Source organism: Zea mays, chromosome 9, assembly GCF_902167145.1.
Source record: "Zea mays cultivar B73 chromosome 9, Zm-B73-REFERENCE-NAM-5.0, whole genome shotgun sequence".
Classification (NCBI taxonomy): domain Eukaryota; kingdom Viridiplantae; phylum Streptophyta; class Magnoliopsida; order Poales; family Poaceae; genus Zea; species Zea mays.
Window position 1 is genome coordinate 34,612,576 of NC_050104.1, and position 22,894 is coordinate 34,635,469.

General features: G+C 52.8%; 1 protein-coding gene across 1 annotated transcript; it reads right to left on the reverse strand.

Moving 5' to 3' along the window:
- Window positions 1-12,935: 12,935 nt before the first annotated feature.
- LOC542435 (asparagine synthetase homolog 1) lies at window positions 12,936-22,157 on the reverse strand. The gene is made up of 14 exons (NM_001291791.1): window positions 21,981-22,157; window positions 20,419-20,557; window positions 19,965-20,060; window positions 19,678-19,819; window positions 18,405-18,500; window positions 18,156-18,250; window positions 14,989-15,150; window positions 14,731-14,811; window positions 14,439-14,660; window positions 14,161-14,295; window positions 13,968-14,048; window positions 13,792-13,878; window positions 13,601-13,708; window positions 12,936-13,446 (listed from the first exon to the last, which is right to left on the reverse strand). The coding sequence occupies exons 1-14, from the start codon at window positions 22,058-22,060 to the stop codon at window positions 13,195-13,197; spliced, it is 1,776 nt and encodes a 591-aa protein (NP_001278720.1). The 5' UTR covers window positions 22,061-22,157; the 3' UTR covers window positions 12,936-13,194.
- Window positions 22,158-22,894: the final 737 nt, after the last annotated feature.

A 22,894-nucleotide genomic window follows, 5' to 3' on the forward strand; every position in this document is an offset into this window, starting at 1 on the left:
ATGTGCCTGGCTGGCACTGTTGGGTCATACGCAGGGTTGCCTCGAGTCGCGGTACTGGTTCCGCAGTCGAGGAGGCGGTAGTGGCGCGAGTGGCGGTGCAGTTGCTCGCACGTAGCAACCGGCGCGCCGGTTGCACGACGTGTGGGCCTGGGCCGGTTGCACAACGTGTGGGCCTGGGCCTCCATGCTGGGCACGTTGGAGTCGAAGGGGTGCGCCCACTTGGCGCGGTTGCATGCCGCCTGCATGGCTGTCCGCCCTTTCACCCGCTGGTCTGGGCGAAAGTGGAGGAATGCTTGTAACCGCTGGGCAGTTGCGCGCACCGCGCGCGGCGGTTTGGCTTCTTCTGCCCTGGGCCAGCTTGCATGACGCGTGGGACCCAACCCCCGTGTCGTAAGGGGAGGACCTTGGAGCGTGTTGGAGAAGACTCAGCCCGCGATGGCTGAGGACACAAGTGGGGAGAGTTGCCTTTAAAAGGAGGGTGACCCCCTTGAAAGGCAACCATGTCTTCGCGCTCCCTTATGCATCGCGTCTTTCCACCTTCCGAGCCCCCGGATGGGGAACACCCGCGATCCTTCCGCCTTGTCGTTGGAGGAACGCAACTTCGCGGAAGTTGGTACCTTTCAGCCATCGTTCGGCTTCAAGGATTTTCATCAGGCAGCCCGATCGCATCCCCTCGCCGGTGGTCACCCAAGACGGTGACCACTAGCCCCTGGGTGGGGAGAAGCAAGCCGGGCTGCGGCCTCTGCCCCTCCCTCAGCTTCAAGGATGTTCATCATCAGTGCTGGGGAGGGGAGTGCGCTGAGTTGGGGTTGGTCTCCGCGCGACCAGCGGCCCGCTCCTTCCCTCAGCGATCGGGGGGAAGGGCGTTCGTCGTTCGTGGCGCTGGCAGCTGCCGCGTGTCCGGCTCTCCGGCCCGAGCGGCTTCGGCGCCGCTTCCAGTGCTACCTTCCGCCGCGGCAGCCGGAAGAGGTTTCTCCGCCGACGAGATAGTCGGTGCCGCCCGCGGACTGACCTCCAACTCTACGGCCTTCTGCTCGTCCTCGCCTCTCGAGTGAGGACGTGGGCGAGGGCTTTATGGCAGCAGCATCCGCCCTGAGGTCATCGCTGCTGCTGTTCGGCCTCTCGGAGCAGAAGTCGTCGTCGCTGTTGGAGCGGGCGGCGACGAGCCATCCGTCAGCCTTCTGTTGCTCCGCAGGCCCCCCAATCGTGTGGGGTTGTTCGTACCTGCGGAGGCAGAACCGGAGTTCCGTTTGTAATGGCACCTTGAGTGCCGGTGTCTGTTCATTGTGGCTGTCGAGGCCTGAACATGTATGTATCTTTGGCACGGAGCCGTGTTTTTTCCTCATTTCGAGCACTAAGACTCGCCTGTCGGCTATCTGAACCGCTTCACCAAGTGTGAGTTGCCTCGTGCGAAGGTGACGAGTGAGGTATCCGTATCCCGGAGGCGTAGGAATCCGTCGGCTCGGTCGGCCTTGCCGCCCGAGGCTTCTCTTGCTTAGTTAAAGGAACCCCTCGGCCGCCCATCGATGAGCCGAAGCCAGAGGTAGCGGTGTCAGCATGGAAAGGGGCAGAGTTGGCTCGAAAAGAAGATTTGGTCGGCCGGATCCTGGCCGGGTCGTCCGCTAGTGGGACCGACGCCGGAGTTGAGTTGCTGAGGCCACGAGCCGGGCTGATGTCCTCGGGGGACGGCTGGCTGAGGCTTCGGGGTGGCCGGCCGAGCCATCTGCTCGAGCCGGATTCCTGGAGAAGACCCTGGCGGCGATGGCCCGGGCATGGTGCTGATGTCGTCCTTCGGAGTGGGGACCCTCCGACCGCGTCGCCGTCCGAGGCTAGGTCGGATCTCGCCGAGGGTGCTGTTGACGCCGAGGGTGCTGCTGCTCCCTTCAACTGTCAAGGTTCGAGCCTGCAGGATCGGGTTATCTTGTAGTGTGCGTATGTTTTCTACGGCCGCCGAGGCCCAAACATACTGTCGTCGTGTTGTAAAGTTGCGTTTCTTTTCCTCTTGTTTCGAGTGTCTGGACTTGTTTGTCGGTAACAGAATTACTTGTCCGAGCGAGAGTTGCTTTTCACGGAAGGTGACGAGTGAGGTATCCGTATCCCGGAGGCGTAGGAGTCCCTCGGCTCGGTCGGCCTTGCCGCTTACGCGTACTTTTACTCGTCCGTGGGATTCTGCTATCGATATAGTCAAGAAGGCCCGAAAAATCGTTTCGGCAGAAGAGTTTTCGAGCGTGAAGACTTGTTCGGTCCGCGAAATCACTTATCCGAGCGTGAGTTACTCATCGCAGAAGGTGATGAGTGAGGTATCCGTATCCGTATCCCGGAGGCGTAGGAGTCCCTCAGCTCGGTCAGCCTTGGCTGCTTACGTGTACTCCGTCGTTTTCAGGATCCACTTTCGAAGTAGTCGAAAAGCACGAAAGACATTCTGGCAGAAAAGATCTTTTTCCGAGGAAAATTTTGACGCAAAGGGGGTTCCCCCCTTTTAGCCCCCGAGGGAGGGTCGGGCTTTGCCAAGGCAAGGCTGACCCTTCCTTGATGACTAAACTTTGTGTGTGAGCGAGGTGTATGAACAACTTGAAAGCATCTTAAGGGTAGAAGCGACGTAGCTGTCGAATGTTCCAAGCGTTGCTGTAGACCTCGCCTTGACTATTGGCCAGCTTGTACGTTCTGGGCTTCAGAACCTTGGCGACGACGAATGGCCCTTCCCAGGGAGGCGTGAGCTTGTGCCGCCCTCGGGCGTCTTGTCGCAGCCGAAGCACCAGGTCGCCCACCTGGAGGTCTCCGGACCGAACCCCTCGGGCGTGGTAGCGTCACAGGGACTACTGGTACCGCGCCGAGTGTAGTAAGGCCATGTCCCGAGCCTCTTCCAGCTGGTCCAGTGAGTCTTCTCGATTAGCTCGATTGCTTTGGTCGGCGTAGGCCCTCGTCCTCGGGGAACCGTATTCTAAGTCTGTGGGCAAGATGGCCTCGGCCCCATAGACTAGAAAGAACGGTGTGAAGCCCGTGGCTTGGCTCGGCGTTGTCCTCAGACTCCAGACCACAGAGGGGAGCTCCTTCATCCATCGCTTGCCGAACTTGTTGAGGTCGTTGTAGATCCGCGGCTTGAGTCCTTGCAGGATCATGTCGTTGGCACGCTCTACTTGCCCATTCGTCATGGGGTGAGCCACGGCGGCCCAGTCCACCCGGATGTGGTGATCCTCGCAGAAGTCTAAGAACTTTCTGCCGGTGAACTAGGTGCCATTGTCGGTGATGATGGAGTTTGGGACCCCAAAACGATGGATGATGTTGGTGAAGAACGCCACCGCCTGTTCGGACCTGATGCTGTTTGGAGGTCGGACCTCGATCCACTTGGAGAATTTGTCGATGGCGACCAGCAGGTGCGTGTAGCCCCCAGGCGCCTTCTGCAAGGGACCAACGAGGTGAAGACCCCACACAGCAAACGGCCAGGTGATGGGTATCGTCTGTAGAGCCTGAGCGGGCAGGTGTGTCTGCTTCACATAGAACTGACACCCTTCGCAGGTGCGGACAATTCTAGTGGCGTCGGCCACCACCGTCGGCTAGTAGAAACCTTGTCGGAAAGCGTTTCCAACAAGGGCTCAAGGCGTTGCGTGATGACCGCAAGCCCCCGAGTGTATTTCTTGCAAGAGCTCCTGGCCTTCAGCGATGGATATGCACCGTTGGAGGATGCCTGAGGAGCTGCAGTGGTAGAGCTCCTTCCTGTCCCCCAGCAAGACGAACGACTTGGCACGCCGCGCCAACCGCCCAGCTTCGGCTCGGTCGAGGGGTAGCTCTCCTCGGTGGAGATATTGCAGGTACGGGGTCTGCTAGTTTCGATTAGGCATGACCCCACTCCGCTCCTCCTCGACGCGCAGTGCCTCACCCTCGGGGGCCGAGGGTGCCTCGGGCCGGGCCGAGGGTGCCTCAGGCTGGGCCGAGGGTGCCTCGGGCTCGGGCGTGTCGTCTGTCTTGACAGAGGGTTGATGCAGGTCTCGGGAGAAGACGTCCGAGGGAACCGTTGTTCGCCCCGAAGCTATCTTAGCTAGCTCATCCGCAGTCTCGTTGTAGCGTCGGGCGATGTGGTTGAGCTCGAGCCCGTAGAACTTGTCTTCCAGGCGCCGAACCTCATCGCAGTAGGCTTCCATCTTCGGGTCGCGGCAGTGGGAGTTCTTCATGACTTGGTCGATGACGAGCTGCGAGTCACCGCGAGCGTCGAGGCGTCGGACCCCCAGCTCGATGGCGATGCGCAACCCGTTGACCAGAGCCTCGTACTCGGCCACATTGTTGGACGCCGGGAAGTGGAGGCATAGCACGTAGCGTCGGTGCTTCCCGAGGGGCGAGATGAAGAGCAGGCCCGCGCCTGCCCCTGTCTTCATCAGCAACCCGTCGAAAAACATGGTCCAGCGTTCCGGTTGGATCGGAACTGTTGGGAGTTGGGTATCGACCCATTCAGCCACAAAGTCCGCCAAGACTTGGGACTTGATGGCCTTCCGAGGGGCGAACGAGATTGTCTCGCCCATGATTTCCACCGCCCACTTTGCAATCCTACCCGAGGCCTCTCGGCACTGGATGATCTCCCCCAGGGGGAAGGATGACACCACAGTCACCGGATGAGACTCGAAGTAGTGTCGCAACTTCCGCCGCGTCAGGATCACCGCGCACAGCAGCTTCTGAATTTGTGGGTAGCGGATCTTGGTCTCAGACAGTACCTCACTGATGAAGTAGACTGGCCTCTGGACAGACAATGCATGCCCCTCTTCTCGTCTCTCAACCACGATCGCAGCACTAACCACCTGAGTGTTAGCGGCAACGTAGATCAAGAGGGCTTCTCCGGCAACGAGTGGAACCAAGATGGGCGCGTTCGTGAGGAGCGCTTTCAGGTTCCCGAGGGCTTCCTCGGCCTCAGGGGTCCAAGTGAAGCACTCGGCCTTCCTTAAGAGGCGGTACAGAGGCAGGCCTCTTTCGCCGAGGCGCGAGATGAAACGGCTCAGAGCCACAAGGCATCCCGTGACCCTCTGTACGCCTTTTAAGTCCTTGATGGGCCCCATGTTGGTGATGGCCGCAATTTTCTCCGGGTTGGCTCGATGCCCCGCTCGGAGACGATGAACCCCAAGAGCATGCCTCGGGGGACCCCGAAGACACACTTCTCAGGATTGAGTTTTACGCCTTTCGCCTTGAGACACCGGAATGTCGTTTCAAGGTCAGAAAGGAGGTCGGAGGCTTTCCTCGTCTTGACTACGATGCCATCGACGTAGGCCTCGACCGTTCGACCAATGTGTTCGCCGAACACATGGTTCATGCACCGTTGGTACGTTGCACCCGCATTCCTCAAACCAAACGGCATGGTAACATAGCAGTACATGCCGAAGGGTGTGATGAAAGAAGTCGCGAGCTGGTCGGACTCTTTCATCCTGATTTGGTGATACCCTGAGTAGGCATCGAGGAAAGACAAGGTTTCGCACCCAGCAGTGGAATCCACGATTTGATCGATGCGAGGCAGAGGGTAGGGAACTTTCAGACATGCTTTGTTTAGACCAGTGTAGTCTACACACATCCGCCATTTCCCTCCTTTCTTTCTCACAAGCACAGGGTTGGCAAGCCATTCGGGATGGAATACCTCTTTGATGAACCCTGCCGCCATTAGCTTGTGGATCTCCTCGCCTATGGCTCTGCGCTTTTCCTCGTCAAATCGGCGCAGAGGCTGCTTCACGGGTCGGGCCCCAGCTCGGATATCCAGCGAGTGCTCGGCGACACCCTTGGTATGCCGGGCATATCCGAGGGACTCCACGCGAAAACGTCGGCGTTTGCGCGGAGGAAGTCGATGAGCACTGCTTCCTATTTGGGATCGAGCTCAGAACCGATTCGGATCTGCTTGGAGGCGTCGTTGCTGGGGTCGAGAGGGACGGATTTAACCGTCTCTGCTGGCTCGAAGTTGCCAGCGTGGCGCTTCACGTCTGGCGCCTCCTTGGAGAGGCTTTCTAGGTTGCCGATGAGGGCCTCAGATTCGGCGAGGGCCTCGGTGTACTCCACGTCGCATTCGTACGCGTGTCGGTACGTGGGGCCGACGGTGATGACCCCATTGAGGCCCGACATCTTGAGCTTGAGGTAGGTGTAGTTGGGGACAGCCATGAACTTGGCGTAGCATGGTCTCCCCAGCACGGCGTGGTAGGTTCCTCGAAACCCGACCACCTCGAACGTGAGGGTCTCCCTTCGGAAGTTGGAGGGCGTCCCAAAGCAGACGGGTAGATCGAGTTGTCCGAGGGGATGGACGCGTTTCCCGGGGATGATCCCGTGAAAAGGCGCAGCGCCTGCCCGGACCGAGGACAGATCAATCCGCAGGAGCCCGAGGGTCTCGGCGTAGATGATGTTGAGGCTGCTGCCTCCGTCCATGAGGACCTTGGTGAGCCTGACGTTGCCGATGACAGGGTCGACAACGAGCGGGTATTTCCTCGGGCTCGGCACGCGGTCGGGATGGTCGCCCTGGTCAAAAGTGATGGGCTTGTCGGACCAGTCTAGATAGACTGGCGCCGCCACCTTTACCGAGCAGACCTCCCTACGCTCTTGCTTGTGGTGCCGAGCCGAGGCGTTCGCCACTTGCCCACCGTAGATCATGAAGCAGTCATGGACCTCGGGGAACTCTCCTGCCTTGTGATCCTCCTTATCGTCGTCGCGGGCCCTGCCACCCTCCGCAGGTGGCCCGGCCTTGTGAAAGTGGCGCCGAAGCATGGCGCACTCCTCAAGGGTGTGCTTAACGGGCCCCTGATGATAGGGGCACGGCTCCTTGAGCATCTTGTCGAAGAGATTGACGCCCTCGGGAGGTTTCCGAGGGTTCTTGTACTCAACAGCGGCGACAAGGTCCGCGTCGGCGGCGTTGCGTTTCGCTTACGACTTCTTCTTGCCTTTCTTCTTGGTGCCGCATTGAGTGGACGCCTCGGGGACATCCTCCGGCTGGCGGCCCTAGGGCTGCTTGTCCTTCCGGAAGATGGCCTCAACCGCCTCCTGGCCGGAGGCGAACTTGGTGGCGATGCCCATCAGCTCGCTCGCCCTGGTGGGGGTCTTGCGACCCAGCTTGCTCACCAGGTCGCGGCAGGTGGTGCCGACGAGGAACGCGCCGATGACATCCGAGTCGGTGACGTTGGGCAGCTCGGTGCACTGCTTCGAGAATCGCCGGATGTAGTCCCGGAGAGACTCTCCCAGCTGCTGGCGGCAGCTTCGGAGATCCCAGGAGTTCCCAGGGCGCACGTACGTGCCCTGGAAGTTGCCGACGAAGGCTTGGACCAGGTCGTCCCAGTTGGAGATCTGCCCCAGAGGCAGGTGCTCCAGCCAGGCTCGAGCGGTATCAGAGAGGAACAGGGGGAGGTTGCAGATGATGAGGTTGTCATCATCCGTTCCACCTAGGTGGCAGGACAGCCGGTAATCCGCGAGCCACAGTTCCGGCCTTGTCTCCCCCGAGTACTTTGTGATAGTAGTCGGGGTTCGGAACCGGGTCGGGAACGGCGCCCGTCGTATGGCCCGGCTGAAAGCCTGCGGACCGGGTGGTTTGGGCGAGGGACTCCGATCCTCCCCGCTGTCGTAGCGTCCCCCACGCCTGGGGTGGTAGCCTCGGCGCACCCTCTCGTCGAGGTGGGTTCGACGGTTGCGGTGAGGGTGTTCGTTGCCGAGGCGACCCGGGGCCGCAGGCGCTGTGTTGCGCGTGCGCCCGGTATGGACTGAGGCTTCCCGCATGAATCGGGAAGTCGCGGCGTGATGCTCCGAGGGGTAGCCCTGCCTGCGGGAGGCAGAGCTTTCGGCCCATCGGACCGCGGCATCCTCCAGGAGATTCTTGAGCTCTCCCTGGATACGCCGTCCTTCGGTGGTTGATGGCTCCGACATCGCGCGAAGAAGTATTGCCGCTGCAGCCAGGTTCTGGCCGACCCCACTGGAAGTCGGTGGCGGCCTTGCCCTGACGTCATCGGCGATGCGGTGCTGGATGCCCTGGGGTAGATGACGTGCTTCTCCGGCCGGCGGTTGGCCCGCCCATTCCTGCCCGATGTCCCGGCGGAACGGCTCAAGTGTTCCTGCTCCCTCGTCGAGCCTGGCCTCCATCTCGCGGATTTGCTCGAGCTGTGGGTCATGACCCCCCACCGGGACGGGGACCACAACTAGCTCCCGAAGGATGTCAACGCGAGGCGCAAGCCTAGGGGGATCACCGTTCTCCGGTATACCAAGATGGTTGCCTTCGCCGGGACCCCCTAGGTCGACGTGGAAACATTCATGACTTGGGCCGCAGTCCTCGTCGCCGAGGCTGCGGCTACCGTCGGAACAGTCGGAAAGGCAGTAGTCGCCTGCGGTCATGAAGTCCCGCATGGCACTGGGGTTGCCAAGTCCGGAGAAATCCCAACTAAAGTCGGGCTCGTCATCTTCCTCGGAGCCCGAGGGCCCGTAGGTCAAGACGGCTGTCAGCCGGTCCCAGGGTGACCGCATACGATACCCCGGAGGGTTTGGACTCGCCTCTACGAGAGCGTCCACCGAAGCGAAGTCGCTTGGTGGGTCGAGGCTAAATCCGAAAGGCACGATATGGGAGTCGGTCGGTACCTCTTGGTCGACGGGCGGTGACGAAGTCACGTCAGGGGTAGACTGCACCGTCGTCTCAGGTACAAGGGTGACGCCCAGCAAGTCCCTCGCGAGCATGCTGGTGTCGTCCGTCCGCTTGGAGTTGGCGTGTCGCGGGGAAATGGCGCTCGTCTTCGTCTCAGACGCGAGGTCGATGCCCGACGTGTCTCCCGTTGGGGCACCGGCGCCGTCGACTCGCTCGACAGCCGACGAGGTGCCGCCTCCTGTTTGGCCTTGGTTGCCCCGCCTCCTCCTCCGTCGGTGGGGGAGGCGATGGGACAAGCCCGAATGTTGTTCTTCTGCCATGTGGGGAAGACATCGTCGATTTCGCCGCCGGCGGGCGGGTTGTCGGCCGCCATTGTCGCCGTCGCGCGGCGGGGGAAGGAGTCTCATGTTGTAGCTGTCGTCGAGGGACATGAACTCAAGACTCCCGAAACGGAGCACCGTCCCGGGCTGGAAAGGTTGCTGGAGACTGCCCATCTGGAGCTTGACGGGAAGCTGTTCGTCAACACGCAGCAGGCCCCTACCTGGTGCGACAACTGTCGGTGTTTCGAACCCGGGGGGTCCCTGGACCGACGAGAAAATTGTCGCCGCGTGCCCCAGCCCAGATGGGTCGGCGCGAGATGGAGCGCGAAGGGGGGAGAGAAGCCGGAGGGAGACAGGCGTAAAAGGGGAAACCCGCGGCCTTCGTGTTTGTCCCACGCCCTGGTCGGGTGCGCTTGCAGTAGGGGGTTACAAGCGTCCACGTGGGAGGGAGCGAGAGGCTTATGCGAGCGTCGTCCCGTCCTTCCCCGCGCGGCCAACCCCTTGTAAGAGGGCCCAGGACCTTCCTTTTATAGGCGTAAGGAGGGGGTCCAGGTGTACAACTGGGTGATGTAGCAGTGTGCTAACGTGTCTAGCAGAGAGGAGCTAGTGCCCTAAGTACATGCCGTCGTGGCAGCCGGAGAGGTTTTGGCACCCTGTTCGTGTGATGTCGTGGCCGTCGGAGGAGCGCTGGAGCCTAGCGGAAGGACAGCTGTCGGGGCTGTCGAGTCCTTACTGACGTCTCCTTGCTTTCGTAAGAGGGCTGAGAGCCGCTGTCGTCATGGAGCTTGCGGGGCGCCATCATTACTTGTTTACCGGGGCGAGCCAGATGGGACGCCGGTCTTGTTCCCCATAGCCAGAGCTAGCTAGGGGTAGGGTAATGATGGCCCCTCCTGTGACGTGGTCGGTCCGAGCCCTGGGTTAGGCGAGGCGGAGGCTCCTCCGAGGTCGAGGTCGAGTCTGTCTTCCGAGGCCGAGGTCGAGTCCGAGCCCCTGGGTCGGGCGAGGCGGAGACCGTCGGCTGAGGCTAGGGCTGAGTCCGAGCCCTGGGGTCGGGCGAGGCGGAGTTCGTCGTCTTCCGGGGCTGAGCCCGAGTCCGAGCCCTGGGGTCGGGCGAGGCGGAGTTCGTCGTCTTCCAGGGCTGAGCCCGAGTCCGAGCCCTGGGGTCGGGCGAGGCGGAGTTCCTCGTCTTCCGGGGCTGAGCTCGAGTCCGAGCCCTGGGGTCGGGCGAGGTGGAGTTCGTCGTCTTCCGGGGCTGAGCCCGAGTCCGAGCCCTGGGGTCAGGCGAGGCGGAGTTTCCTATGGCGCTCGAGGCCGGACTTGGCTGCTGTCAGCCTCACTCTGCCGAGTGGCGCAGCAGTCGGAGCGGCGCAGGCGGCGCTGTCCTTTTGTCAGGCCGGTCAGTGGAGCGGCGAAATGACTGCGGTCACTTCGGCTCTGTTGACTGAAGGGCGCGCGTCAGGATAAAGGTGTCAGGCCACCTTTGCATTAAATGCTCCTGCGATACGGTCGGTCGGCGTGGCGATCGGGCCAAGGTTGCTTCTTGGCGAAGACTGGGCCTCGGGCGAGCCGAAGGTGTGTCCGTTGCTTGAGGGGGCCCTCGGGCGAGACGTGAATCCTCCGGGGTCGGCTGCCCTTGCCCGAGGCTAGCCTCGGGCGAGGCGAGGTCGTGTTCCTTGAGTGGACCGAGCCCTGACTTAATTGTACCCATCAGGCCTTTGCAGCTTTGTGCTGATGGGGGTTACCAGCTGAGATTAGGAGCCTTGAGGGTACCCCTAATTATGGTCCCCGACAGGTGCACACCAGACTGTCCGGTGAGCCAGCGGAGCAACGGCTACTTCGCGCCAACGGTCGTCTGCAAACGCATTAAATGCGCGCCAGCGCGCGCAGAGGAGCAGAGCACGCGCGGGTGGCACACCGGACAGTCTACAGGACTTGTCCGGTGCACCACCGAACAGCCAGGCGGGCCCACACGTCAGAGCTCCAACGGTCGGAACCCAACGGCCTGGTGACGTGGCTGGCGCACCGGACAGTGTCCAGTGGCGCACCGGACTGTCCGGTGCGCCATGCGACAGCAGCCTCCACCAAACGGCTAGTTTGGTGGTTGGGGTTATAAATACCCCCAACCACCCCACATTCAAGTGATCCAAGTTTTCCAACTTCCAACCACTTACAAGAGCTAGGCATTCAATACAAGACACACCCAAGTGATCAAATCCTCTCCCAATTCCACAAAAGCATTAGTGTTAAGTGAGAGTGATTTGTTGTGTTCTTTTGAGCTCTTGCGCTTGGATTGCTTTTTCTTTCTCATTCTTTTCTTGTGATCAAAACTCAATTGTAACCGAGGCAAGAGACACCAATTGTGTGGTGGTCCTTGCGGGGAAGTTTTGTTCCCGGTTGATTTGAGAAGAGAAAGCTCACTCGGTCTGAGGGACCGTTTGAGAGAGGGAAGGGGTTGAAAAAGACCCAGCCTTTGTGGCCTCCTCAACGGGGAGTAGGTTTGCGAGAACCGAACCTCGGTAAAACAAATCCTTGTGTCTCACTTCCTTATTCGCTTGCGATTTGTTTTTACGCCCTCTCTCGGACTCAATTATATTTCTAACGCTAACCCGGCTTGTAGTTGTGATTAACTTTGTAAATTTCAGTTTCGCCCTATTCACCCCCCCCTCTAGGCGACTTTCAGGTTCGTCAGACACAGCTCATTTGGCCATCTATACCTCCGCACGATTATGATGATCCTGGTCTCAGTTGCCACCACTTTGTTCACCATCCTTCTTCTTTTCTCTCTCCCCTCATGCCTCCACCTCCGCACCACCCTATTCTCGGCAGAGGGCGTAGGAGCAGGCGTCTCCTCCTCATATTCGTTCGACGCCAGCCCCGACACCGACTCGCGCAATGGTTATTGCATGTCCACGAGGACATTTCACATCATGCGCGCACCATCGTTTTCGCCGTCGTCGAACGTCCCGTATGTCTTCCCGGCCTTCGTCCTGTTCTTCCTCCCCAACCTGCTGTCCCCGCACACGGTCGCAGCCGTGAGCCGACCGACGCTCATCGACGCGGGTACGGGGCGAGTCGGTCATGCTCCTGGTCTTTTCTGTGTGTGCCGTCGAGGAGGACATGGTGGCGCCTGCCACACTTAGGTTATCTTGGCGATGAGGAATCCAGGTCTGAAATATTGAACAACCAAGGCACGTAGAATGGCAGCAGTCGGCATATGCTATGAAGTTGTTGGTGGTGGTGTGTCGCTTCGGCGGATCAAGGGTTGGGAAGACACTCGCATTCTCTTGCCCTTCTCGGACTGACGCCTGGTGCGGGTGCCTCTAGGTTTGGAGCTGCTCTGGCTGAGCTTCTTTCCCTGCTTGCGTGCTCTCTCCTTATAGGTATCTAGAGGTATACTACCTATGTCGTCTCCAGATATCCAGATCTTCGTCGTGTCCTTCTCTGGCAACAAACATGTATGCCCGCATCTTCCCTTCCCCTCCTGCTCTACGAAACCTTGGAAGTGGGGTAGGCGAGAGATGGGGTTTCTAATTTGTTGCCTATGGTACCATACGTTTATAAAAAATATTATGCGAAGAGCGGAGACAATTAATAAAAAACCTTTAGATCTTTTTTGTGGATAGTTTATGCGGATATTATTATGAGTCGTCGCAACGCACGAGCAACCAACTAGTAATGCTTGATGTATGTGTTTTATTTACAAGTCTAAATTTGTTATCATCTATTTGAATAGACATAAAAAAGTGCTAAAACGACTAAGACGGAGTAGTCTGTTTAGTTCAAATTACAGCTAAACCGTAGATGAACGACTGAAATATTGGCTTGCATTCCATCCTGTAAGGTGATGGCTGATGGGAATTTATCCACAGTATCGACACTTCTATCTACGGAGAAGTTCATGTTCTACCTAGGTTCTGTTCTTTGGTAGTTCACCTCTCCAGATTAAGAAATGAAAACCTTGATTGAAGAAATGAAAAGATAAATCTGCACACGTCACAAACAACCACAAGTGTTAAAGGAGTGAAAATTGGGAAGATACACTAACCACTGCAATCTGCAAATCACATAAACCACCACAGGAATTGGTCACAGTGACGAATATTTACAAAACTGAGTCTTTTCAGTCCATAAAAATTAAACAGTACTGCCCAGTGAAAACCCAAACACGATGCTGCCAAGTATGAAGCACAAGCATGTCTCCATTGCTTGATTGATGGAACTAAAAACATGATCGGAAGGAAACTGAAACAAGCAATGGACAACCTTTGCTGTTTCAAGCATTGCTGGGTGATAAACATAAGGTTAGACAGCTGTGGCTGAAGCAACGGGTGTCCCTAGGCTTTCGCCAATAGCTGGACGAAGGCCCTTGTCTGAGACAGGATCAGCAGAGGCAGGAGTTTTCCCTGCAGTGTCTTCATACGCAGCATCGTGAACACCCAAAGCAGCACGGCCAGAAGGATCAAGGTTCTTGGACCAGGATGCGTCCCATTCAACAGCTTTGGCAGTGCTGCAGGCCACACTAGGACCTCCAGGAACAGTTGACCTTGCTGCAGGCTGTAATAATCAAAAGAGTTATGTAGGTGGGGCACAGACTTCTGTTTCATGGTGAATATTATTCCAGGCCCAAATAACAAGGTGTGTTTTTTTTGGCAAGGCATGGATAATTGCAGACCAAAATAACATTACAAGAGTAATGCAGCTTACAAACCTTGGGAAAGAATTTCTCGAATATCATTCTGTAGTAGTACCCTTCTTTTGTTGTGGGTGTGTTCTCTGGGTAAACAAAGCCAGCATTCATCATCATGGAATCGGAGACCTGAAAAGCAGTAACAAACATCAACTGCAAGTTCAACAAGGGCCAATTTCATGAGAGGTTCAACAAAGAAAAAGAAGACATACATGTTGGCTGGCATGGTCCTTCAATCCATCGATCCAACTATACCCAACACCATCACTGAACTGTTCCTTTTGCCTGTAGAGAATGTGCTATTTACAGAAAATAAAACCTACATAAGTTACATCATATAGGATTTAAAAAGTAACGTTGCAAAAATAACAAGAGCAACTTTTCCAACCTTAGGTAAATAGGGCCTCTCATCATCATCAAATGCATTACGGATAACCCATTTCTCAATTCGACCGAGGTCACGTTTTATCTAAAAATTACATGTTAATAGTCAAAAGAAAGGAATCATGCTGGTTAGAATAAAAGAAATGAATTAAAGTGATATTAGATATCTTGATATTATCCTAACAATGGCAACATACCATCTTCCATTCAGGATCAATGTCCATTGCTACACTGATGAAACTTTTGTCAAGGAATGGAACACGAGCCTCAACACCCCAGGCAGAAGTTGCTTTGTTAGCTCTCAAGCAGTCATACAGATGTAGTGCTTTTATCTAAAGAGCATAAAAAAGACATGTTGTGAGCAAGATTGAATGTCTAAGCAGCTGAACTGAAAGAGGCAACATGCCCGCACTACTCTGCTTAAATGATTGGCCAAAAACTTTGGACATAATATTACTCATAAAAATATCTTTACCTTCCGACATGTTTCCTCATGGAATTCTTTCTTGTTTGGTGCCTTGTGAAAATAAAGGTAACCACCAAAAATTTCATCTGAACCTTCGCCAGAAATAACCATCTTCACACCCAAAGATTTGATTTTGCGTGACATCAAAAACATTGGGGTACTTGCTCTGATTGTTGTAACATCATATGTCTCAATATGGTAGATGACTTCTTCCAAGGCATCAATGCCCTCCTGGTATTTTTTATAATAAATTTAAATTAAAAGTTTTTTGCTGTAGTGTACAGAAAAAGGAATCGAGAACCTGCACTGTGAAGTGGAACTCATGATGTACAGTGCTGAGGTAATCAGCAACTTCTCTAGCAGCTTTAAGATCAGGAGAACCCTACAAAAGAAAAAAAAACAGAAGAAATTTATCACATTGTTCCTTCTGTTTATATCACTCCCAATAAACATCCCTTATATTGTCAAAATACTCATAGCAACAGGAAAACAAGTTAGAACTGGAATGATGGCTCAACTGAACACAATGCTCTGTGATGAGGATAAACAAGAAACTTACCTTCAAGCCTATACAGAAAGTATGCAATTTATTTCCCCACTGCCTGTCAACCTTTGTTTCGTTTAAGTGCCGCGAAGCAACAGATGCAACCAAAGAAGAGTCGAGTCCACCAGATAAAAGCACACCAAATGGCACATCAGTCATCAGCCTCTTAATAACAGCCTGCAGAATTTGCACAAGTGAAGGATAATATATTAGTAATCAAAATGATACAGAAAAACAAACAGTCGCACAGCTACTGCTGAAATGAACACATTGAACCATTATTGTGACTACAGCACAACACAGCAACTGAAATTCCCGTTGCACAACAAAATCAACTAATATTTGTGTTGGATAGAATAGAAACCCTGACCCTAATTGGTGGCAGAGGATATATTAATATACCCAAGTATATGGCCAGGCCTATTGCAGATATAGAGTACACAGGAATAAATAACACACTAACACCCCCGTAGTCACAACTATATACTGGACAGATGTTTAGACTAGACCGCAACTCTGATAGTACTGTAGATGGGAGCCCCTTGTGAAGATGTCGGCGAAGGTCGGGACATGGAGAGCACGGACATCGCCTACAGCAACATGCTCGCAGATGAAGTGGAGGTCGATCTCCACACACTCCGTGTGATGCTGTTGCACGGGATTGGTGAAGAGGTAGACCGTGCTAACGTTGTCGCAGTAGATGAAGGTGGCACGCGAGGGGGCTATGGAGCTCATGGAGGAACTAACGGAACCAGAAAGCCTCAACACTGGAGCAAGAGACGTCGGGTTGCCGCTTCAAAAGGACCAAGAGATGAGGCTGACGCCCAAGAACACGGCATAGTCAAAGGTGGACCGGCGTGTGTCGGGGCAGCCAACCCAATCAACGTCGGTGTAAAGTGTATTCAACCCGCTCAAAAATCGAAGAAGGCGATAGTCGAGGGTGCCGCAGAGGTAGTGAAGAATCCACTTAGCAATAGTGAGATTAAGGCACACCTGCTAGACCGCGTAGGCGATGTCGAGCTGGGTGAAGATGAGGTACTATAGAGCCCCAGCGAGGCTCCGGTAGGCAGTCACATCGCCGACCGGGACGTCCTCGTCGTCAGAGACCTTCGTCTGTGTGTCAATAGGCATGGAGCAATTCTTGCAGTCGGATATGTAAGCCCGCTCCAAAATATCGATGGCATAATGGCGTTGGTGAAAGAAGAGGCCATAGGCGCGGCACTCCACGGTGACCCCAAGAAAGTGGTGGAGAGGGCCCAAGTCCTTCATCGTGAACTAGCGCTACAGGGCAGCGACCGTGTCTGAAGGAGTGCGACACTGGAGGCCGTGAATATGATGTCGTCGACGTAGAGTAGGAGGTAGACGGTGTCGTCGTCACCCAAAAGGATGAACAAAGATGTGTCCGACTTGGCCTCGAGTCCTCGACGAAGTCGAGGGAGACCAAGTAGATGGCGAAGCGACTGTACCGGACCCACAACGCCTGCTTGAGGCCATACAAAGAGTGGTTAAGCTTACACACCATACCCGGAGGAGTGGAGTCGACGAAGCCGACGAGCTGGCTGTAGTACACCATCTCGGTCAGAGTGTCGTGAAGGAAGACATTCTTGACGTCCGGCTGGGGGACCGTCCAGTTCTAGGAGAAGACGGTCCGAACAGTGGCAGGCTTGACGACAGGACTGAAAGTCCCGTCGTAGTCCACTCCGTGGCGTTGAGTGAAGCCCCGAAGGACCCAACGGGCGTTGTACCAATCCAAAGTACCATCAACCTTGATCTTGTGTCGGAATATCCATTTGTCAGTGACCACATTGGTGCTAGGGGACACCACACCAAGTTCTAGGTGAGGTTGGCTAGCAGGGCCACATACTCCGCCATAGCAAGGCGCCAGTGAAGATCGGAGAAGGGGGGGCAAGGGAGCTGAAGCAGCGGCAGTCGTGAGCACCAGTCGGTCAATGGGTCGATGAAAACTGGTGGTAGCTCGGCCGCAACCAAGACGGTGTGGTTCGCAGACTCCAGAACACTATTGGTAGCTCGGTCGCCCACTATCCAGCGAACTTCAACTTGTTGAATATTCGCGGCTTGATGCCTTGTAGGATTAGGCTGTTTGCGTGCTCGACATGGCCATTACACTTTGGTGAGACACCGCTGCCCAATCAACACGGATGTTGAAGTCGTCGCAGAACTGTAGGAACGACTCTCCTGTAAACTGGGTTCGTTGTCAGTGATGATGGAGTTAGATACCCCAAATTGGTAGACGATGTCGCGAAAGAAAGCGGCGGCTTCTGATGATTTGAGTTTGGCGATCGGCTTGGCCTCGATCTACTTGGTGAATTTATCCACCGCTACTATCAAGTGGGTGTAGCCTCCGGGCACCTTCTTGAAGGGTCCGACCAAGTCCAACCCCCAGATCGCAAATGGCCAGGTGATGGGTATGGTTTGGAGGGCTTTAGCTGGCATGTCTGCTGTCGTGCGTAATACTGGCAGCCTTCGCAAGCACGGACGACCTGTTCGGCGTTGGCCATGGCCGTGGGCCAATAGAAGCCTTGCTTGAACGCCTTGCTGTCAAGCGATCGTGGGGCCGCGTGGTGCCCGCATGTTCCTCCGTGCACCTCAGCGAGCAGTTGTTGTCCCTCCTCGAGTGTAATACACTAATGCTTAATCCCGAAGGCGCTTTTTTTATAGAGCGTCCCGTCGATAAGCATGAAGGATTTCGCCTTGAGAGAGAGCCGCCTGGCCTCGGTCACGTCTTCGAGCAGAGCTGCGTCCGATAATCGATCGATGAGGGCTGGCGCCAATCCTATCGATCGGTTGTTGCGACCAGCTCGCGAGTCTAGGCCGCAGGGGCAGCTTGGCCGTCATCCTTCTTGTCCTGATCCCCCTCCGTCTGTTTGACCTTTACGGACGGCTCGTAGAGGTCGGAATCGAAGACCCCATGTGGGACGGGTTTACGGATAGGCAATTAGGCATTACTTAATCAAAGTCATTAACATATAATATAAGCATGAAATGATGGAACAACATTCAAATAGTTACCCTAATAGCAAATATGGCATACATAAATATATCAAATGCATTATAACTATGTGTCAAAAGATGTAAAACAAAACAGAGAGAGAGAAAGATGAGTGAACAGATAGGTATCAACAAGTATGAAAGTAGTGCATGGTATCAGGAAGGAAACATGCCTTCTCAAACATCTCCCGGAGGAAGAGAGCATTGTAAGGGGTTGAAGGGACCGTCTCTGAAAACCATGGTGGGTTGTACCATCTCCTTAGACCACCTAGGAAGGATAAAAAAGCAGGTTAGAAGGCAAAACAAAAGGAAATTTGAAACATAAGTAGTGGCTTAGATTGCACTTTTGCTCCAGGATCTGAAAACTCTATTCTGGATTATGGGTGGGATGAGATAGGAGATAGTCTTCTAGATATGTCAACCTGTCTTGCTGGAGTAGAGATGCCCTGGGGGAAATGTTATGAAGCGTTCACAATCATCACTCAATGCCTTCATCTCTGAAGAAAACCAGACTGATCCTGATAACGTAGCACACTATGAATTAATCTCAAGTAGCAGCTAATCTGAATCCAGAAAAGACATATAGTGACGAATTGAGTTGGGGGCTACACCACACTGCCTATTTCTCAAGATTGGGAAAAAGAAGAAATAATAATAGTTCGAGATATACTCCCTATGTTCCAAATTATAAAATGTTTGGCTTTTACAGATATATCGTTTTAATTATGTATCTAGACATAGTGTATGTCCAAGACTCCATGTAAATGGCAAGAGCTATGTATCTACAAAAACCAAAACATCTTATAATTTGGGATGGAGGGAGTATCAAATATCAGCGGAATGAACACTTATCCAAATAAGTACATAGCCCCCTAAATAACATAATATAGTCCTTTTTCGGTTTTTGCTTTTGGACAGCAGAATGAACTTTTAACATGGTTCTATATCAGATTCAGGAACATCCTGCTGCCAGACTGGTAATCAAAACCAGAACCTCCAAAAGAGTCAATATGACATCTTAATTGCATGAAGAAACTACGCTCATACTAGCATGAACAACAATGTGCACATAAGTCATCATTACCTAAGAGCTTGCAAGTACTAATGCATAACAGCAATTAAAACTGTCCCATCAGACAACCTGAATTCCAGTTGTTGAGATCAAGAATATTTCCCAGTCTGTTGCCTTTTTCAATGTACTGCAGAAATGGACAGCTACTGGTGTTTCTATATTTCGTTTCATTAAGAGATCAGCATGCAAATTTAAATTTAAGTGTTTTTTGTGTGGTTTCTCTATTCCAGGACCTAGAGAACATGCTACATGCCAGGAGGTTCTTCGCGGTAACTGGCCAGTTCCTGCTAGGATCCGTTTCATGGTACAACTATTTGTGCCCTCAGTTCCACAAACCTTCATTGGACCCACCTTCCAGCAACGCAAATAGTGGGCCCATGCAAATCGTTGCAAGTTTTGAAATGGATGCAAGTTTTATGAAACTGATCCTAGAAGTTCTGTTTTGTGAAGTGAATCAAAAAACAACGCAAATAGTGGGCCCATGCAAATCGTTGCAAGTTTTGAAATGGATGCAAGTTTTATGAAACTGATCCTAGAAGTTCTGTTTTGTGAAATGAATCAAAAACATAATTCATGCATGATTTTCTTCAGAGGGACAAAGCAATCAGCTTTGGTTTACATACCATCAAGACCCCATCCCATGTATAAAGGGCAGATGCCAATAGCATCACGAGCTGCGATGAAGCTTTTATCACGTGTATCAAGAAGAACAAAGGAGAACATTCCATCCAACATATCCACAAATTCTTCGCCATATTCTTCGTACTGTGTAAAGAAATATTAAAGAGATTAAAAGGTCTCAATGCCAACATTAAATAACTTTATAAGAGAGGCTGATGCTTCGATGGAGATAATGAAATCGTTGGCAAAAGTTATGTCACTGTTAAAAGGGTATAAATATGCAACTTACAAGATGGGCTATAACTTCACAATCACTGCCAGTTTGGAACTCATGAGTTTTCAACTTAGCTTTCAATTCTTCATGGTTATAGATCTCTCCGTTCACCTGGAAATGACAACCAGAAGATAAAAATGGTGAAATAACTATACACAAATAGAACCATATTTCCTCTAGTTCATTTAGTTAAAGCAAGACTTCTGGTGGGTTCATATCATAGCACATTAAGTCACACTCAGCTCATTAAGGGCATTCGCTAATCCTCCCAGGGTCTGGGAAGTTTCTAATTCATGGTATTGGGATTGTTTGATTGATTTCTTAGATCGCTATTTATGGGCATTACAGACTTTTGAAACAAATGACATTTACCAAAAGCAGAACAATTAAACAAATTTGTTGCAAACTCTACAGTTAGCATAAAAAAATGAGTGGATACAGTAAAATTATTTCTAATCCAGATACAGACCGTTACAACAACTGTTTTATCCTCATTGTACAAAGGCTGGTCTCCAGATGTAGGATCGATAATAGCCAACCGCTGGTGTGCAAGGTAACAATCCTCATGACAGTGCAAACCACTCCAATCAGGCCCTCGGTGCCGTAACCTAACAAAATATGAACTTCATTTCAGTGGGGTGCATGTGTATAACAAATTTATAACAAGCACCCTGTAATTCTTAAGAACGGTCTGTCACAAAAAAAAGCACAAAGAAATTATACTAATTGAAGTCAAGAGACATATAGTTCTCATTTCAGATTTCAATAAGATGTCTACAATCAACACCTATTTACTCTACTAGAAGATTAAGTCAGTAACTCCACAATAGTGCGCAACTGAACATTAATTGCTTCTATAAATTATAAAAACTGCTGCTTCTCAGTTTTTCTCTAATCATAGGCCACTGTGACACTTCTAGGCAACTTTTTTTTCTCTTTTACTCCTCTTCTGGTTTGCTAAATGAGTCATATAAATCATTGACAAAGATAATTTTAGGTGACCCAGTTATATAATCTAAATTTGTAATTTATGTATGCAAGTTTTGCAATATTTTAATTTGCAACTGGAAGGAGCAAGTTTTGTGTTTGAAATCATAATCTCCACAAGAGGAACCGTGAACCAAAACCTCCACACTTGCCACCACAAGCACTAGCAGATAAACCCTAGAAGATTGTTGCTGAACATCAAGGGGTGTTTGGTTTGAGGAATCACTTCATTCAAGGTGGTGCATCATAAGTCCATTCCTCAAATTTGGTGGAAACCTCATTCCTCATATTAGTACTAACTAACTAACTATGAGAAATGAGGTGGTGATGGATCAACTCATTTCATTCCACAAACCAAACAAAAAAGTGAGGAGTGAGAAGATGATGGACTAACTTATTTCTCAAACCAAACACCATACAAGTGTATCTATAGTTCTATACATGCTACATTTTACTCAAATTCAAATAATTTACATTTAAAGCCATTCTGCAGATGAAATGTACATGTATACAGTCATTACTATTCATGAAAAACACGTATTCATTTCAAACTTGAAGCAAACACTTAAACTGTAACCCCACAAAAATCCATCTATATAGGCAGATACCAGTTTGCATTTTGAAAATCTGGTCCTGCCAATTTCTCTCACGACATAGACACACCATGTCGCGCTACATGGGCCCTCGGAAAAAAAAATAGACATCTACCATTCATCAATCATCATAGCTCATTCCCAAATTCTCGGAGACAAATACTATGTTTTGCAAAAGTTGGCCACATATCGGTGGTCCTTTTCAGATGTTAATATAAATTGAAACGACAAGCGGACTACAGAGGGTTAGATAAACTAGAGATATCCCGTTTGCCCAAAGGTGTTGTACTATCCCAACCCGACACCAAATTTCCTCCGCCCTCTCCTCAGACGGCCGCAATACGCCAACAACCCACCCGATAGCAGGGCGGGGGCGGGGCCGCGTTAAGCCACATAAAAGGCACAGATGGATATGGGACGGCAAGACGGACGGTGGGGTGCCGCGCCATACCTGCGCGAGAGCTCAATGATGCGGGAGCGCTTGGCGAGGGAGACCTCAGCGACGCCGAGGACAGCGAGGATGCCGCACATGGTGGCCTGCTCCGACTGGGGCTCTCGCCTAGCGTCGCCTGCTGCTGCTTGCTAGCAGTAGCACCACCACCCGCGGACCCGCCCGGCGCCCGTGTCGCTTCCGACCCCAAAAGCGCCGCCTCGGGATGCGAAGAGGTCTCTCGCGTCACGGACGGCGAAATGGGAGTTTTAGGCAGGGAATGGTGATTTAATTAGGGCTTCGCAGGTAATCACGGCATCTCGGCCGTCGAATGTGTAGTTGGCGGCTCTATTGGCGCTCCCACCACTAGGCGGCTGGTGCTTTTGCTTGTACGGGCTGTCCAGAGCCACTGATGTGTGGGGCTCTAATATATGTGGGGGCCCCTCGCCATTGGGTGAAGGTGGGGGGTACACACAACGTGGGTTTAGGAGCGGGGCGGTCAGAATCTTGGACCGCGCGCGCACGGAGATTCTGCCAAGTTCACGTGATGAGGTGGATTCCGCCGGACCCGAACGGGAGTGCGCCGCCGCTGCCGTCCGGCCGCTAGTTGATTTTGAGCTGGTCGCGACTCGCGAGGGTGGGAACGAGTCCGAGTCGTCTCTCGCTTTCGATCAAGTGACGAGTCGAGGTTAGTTTAGCCTAGCCCGCTTCTTTAGTGAGTTTAAAAAGTTAGTTTAACTTGTTGTCAGCATGTGAGGCGACTTGTCGATCCAACTAGTCTAGACGTAAGCATGAACTCATCCTTTAAATTATACTAGTCGGTTGCCCGTGCGTTGCGACGGCTTACAATAATACCTACGTAAACTATTCATTAAAAAAATTCAAGATTTTTTATTGATTGTCTCCACTCTCTTTATAATATTTTTTTGATTTGG

Coding starts and splice junctions, on each gene's coding strand:
- LOC542435 (NM_001291791.1), bottom strand. CDS start 22,060: ATGTGCGGCATCCTCGCTGTCCTCGGCGTCGCTGAGGTCTCCCTCGCC. Junction 18,501..19,677: donor CATGGGATGGGGTCTTGATG/GTATGTAAACCA, acceptor CTACGTTATCAG/GATCAGTCTGGTTTTCTTCA. Junction 13,709..13,791: donor AGGACCATGCCAGCCAACAT/GTATGTCTTCTT, acceptor ACTGCTTTTCAG/GTCTCCGATTCCATGATGAT.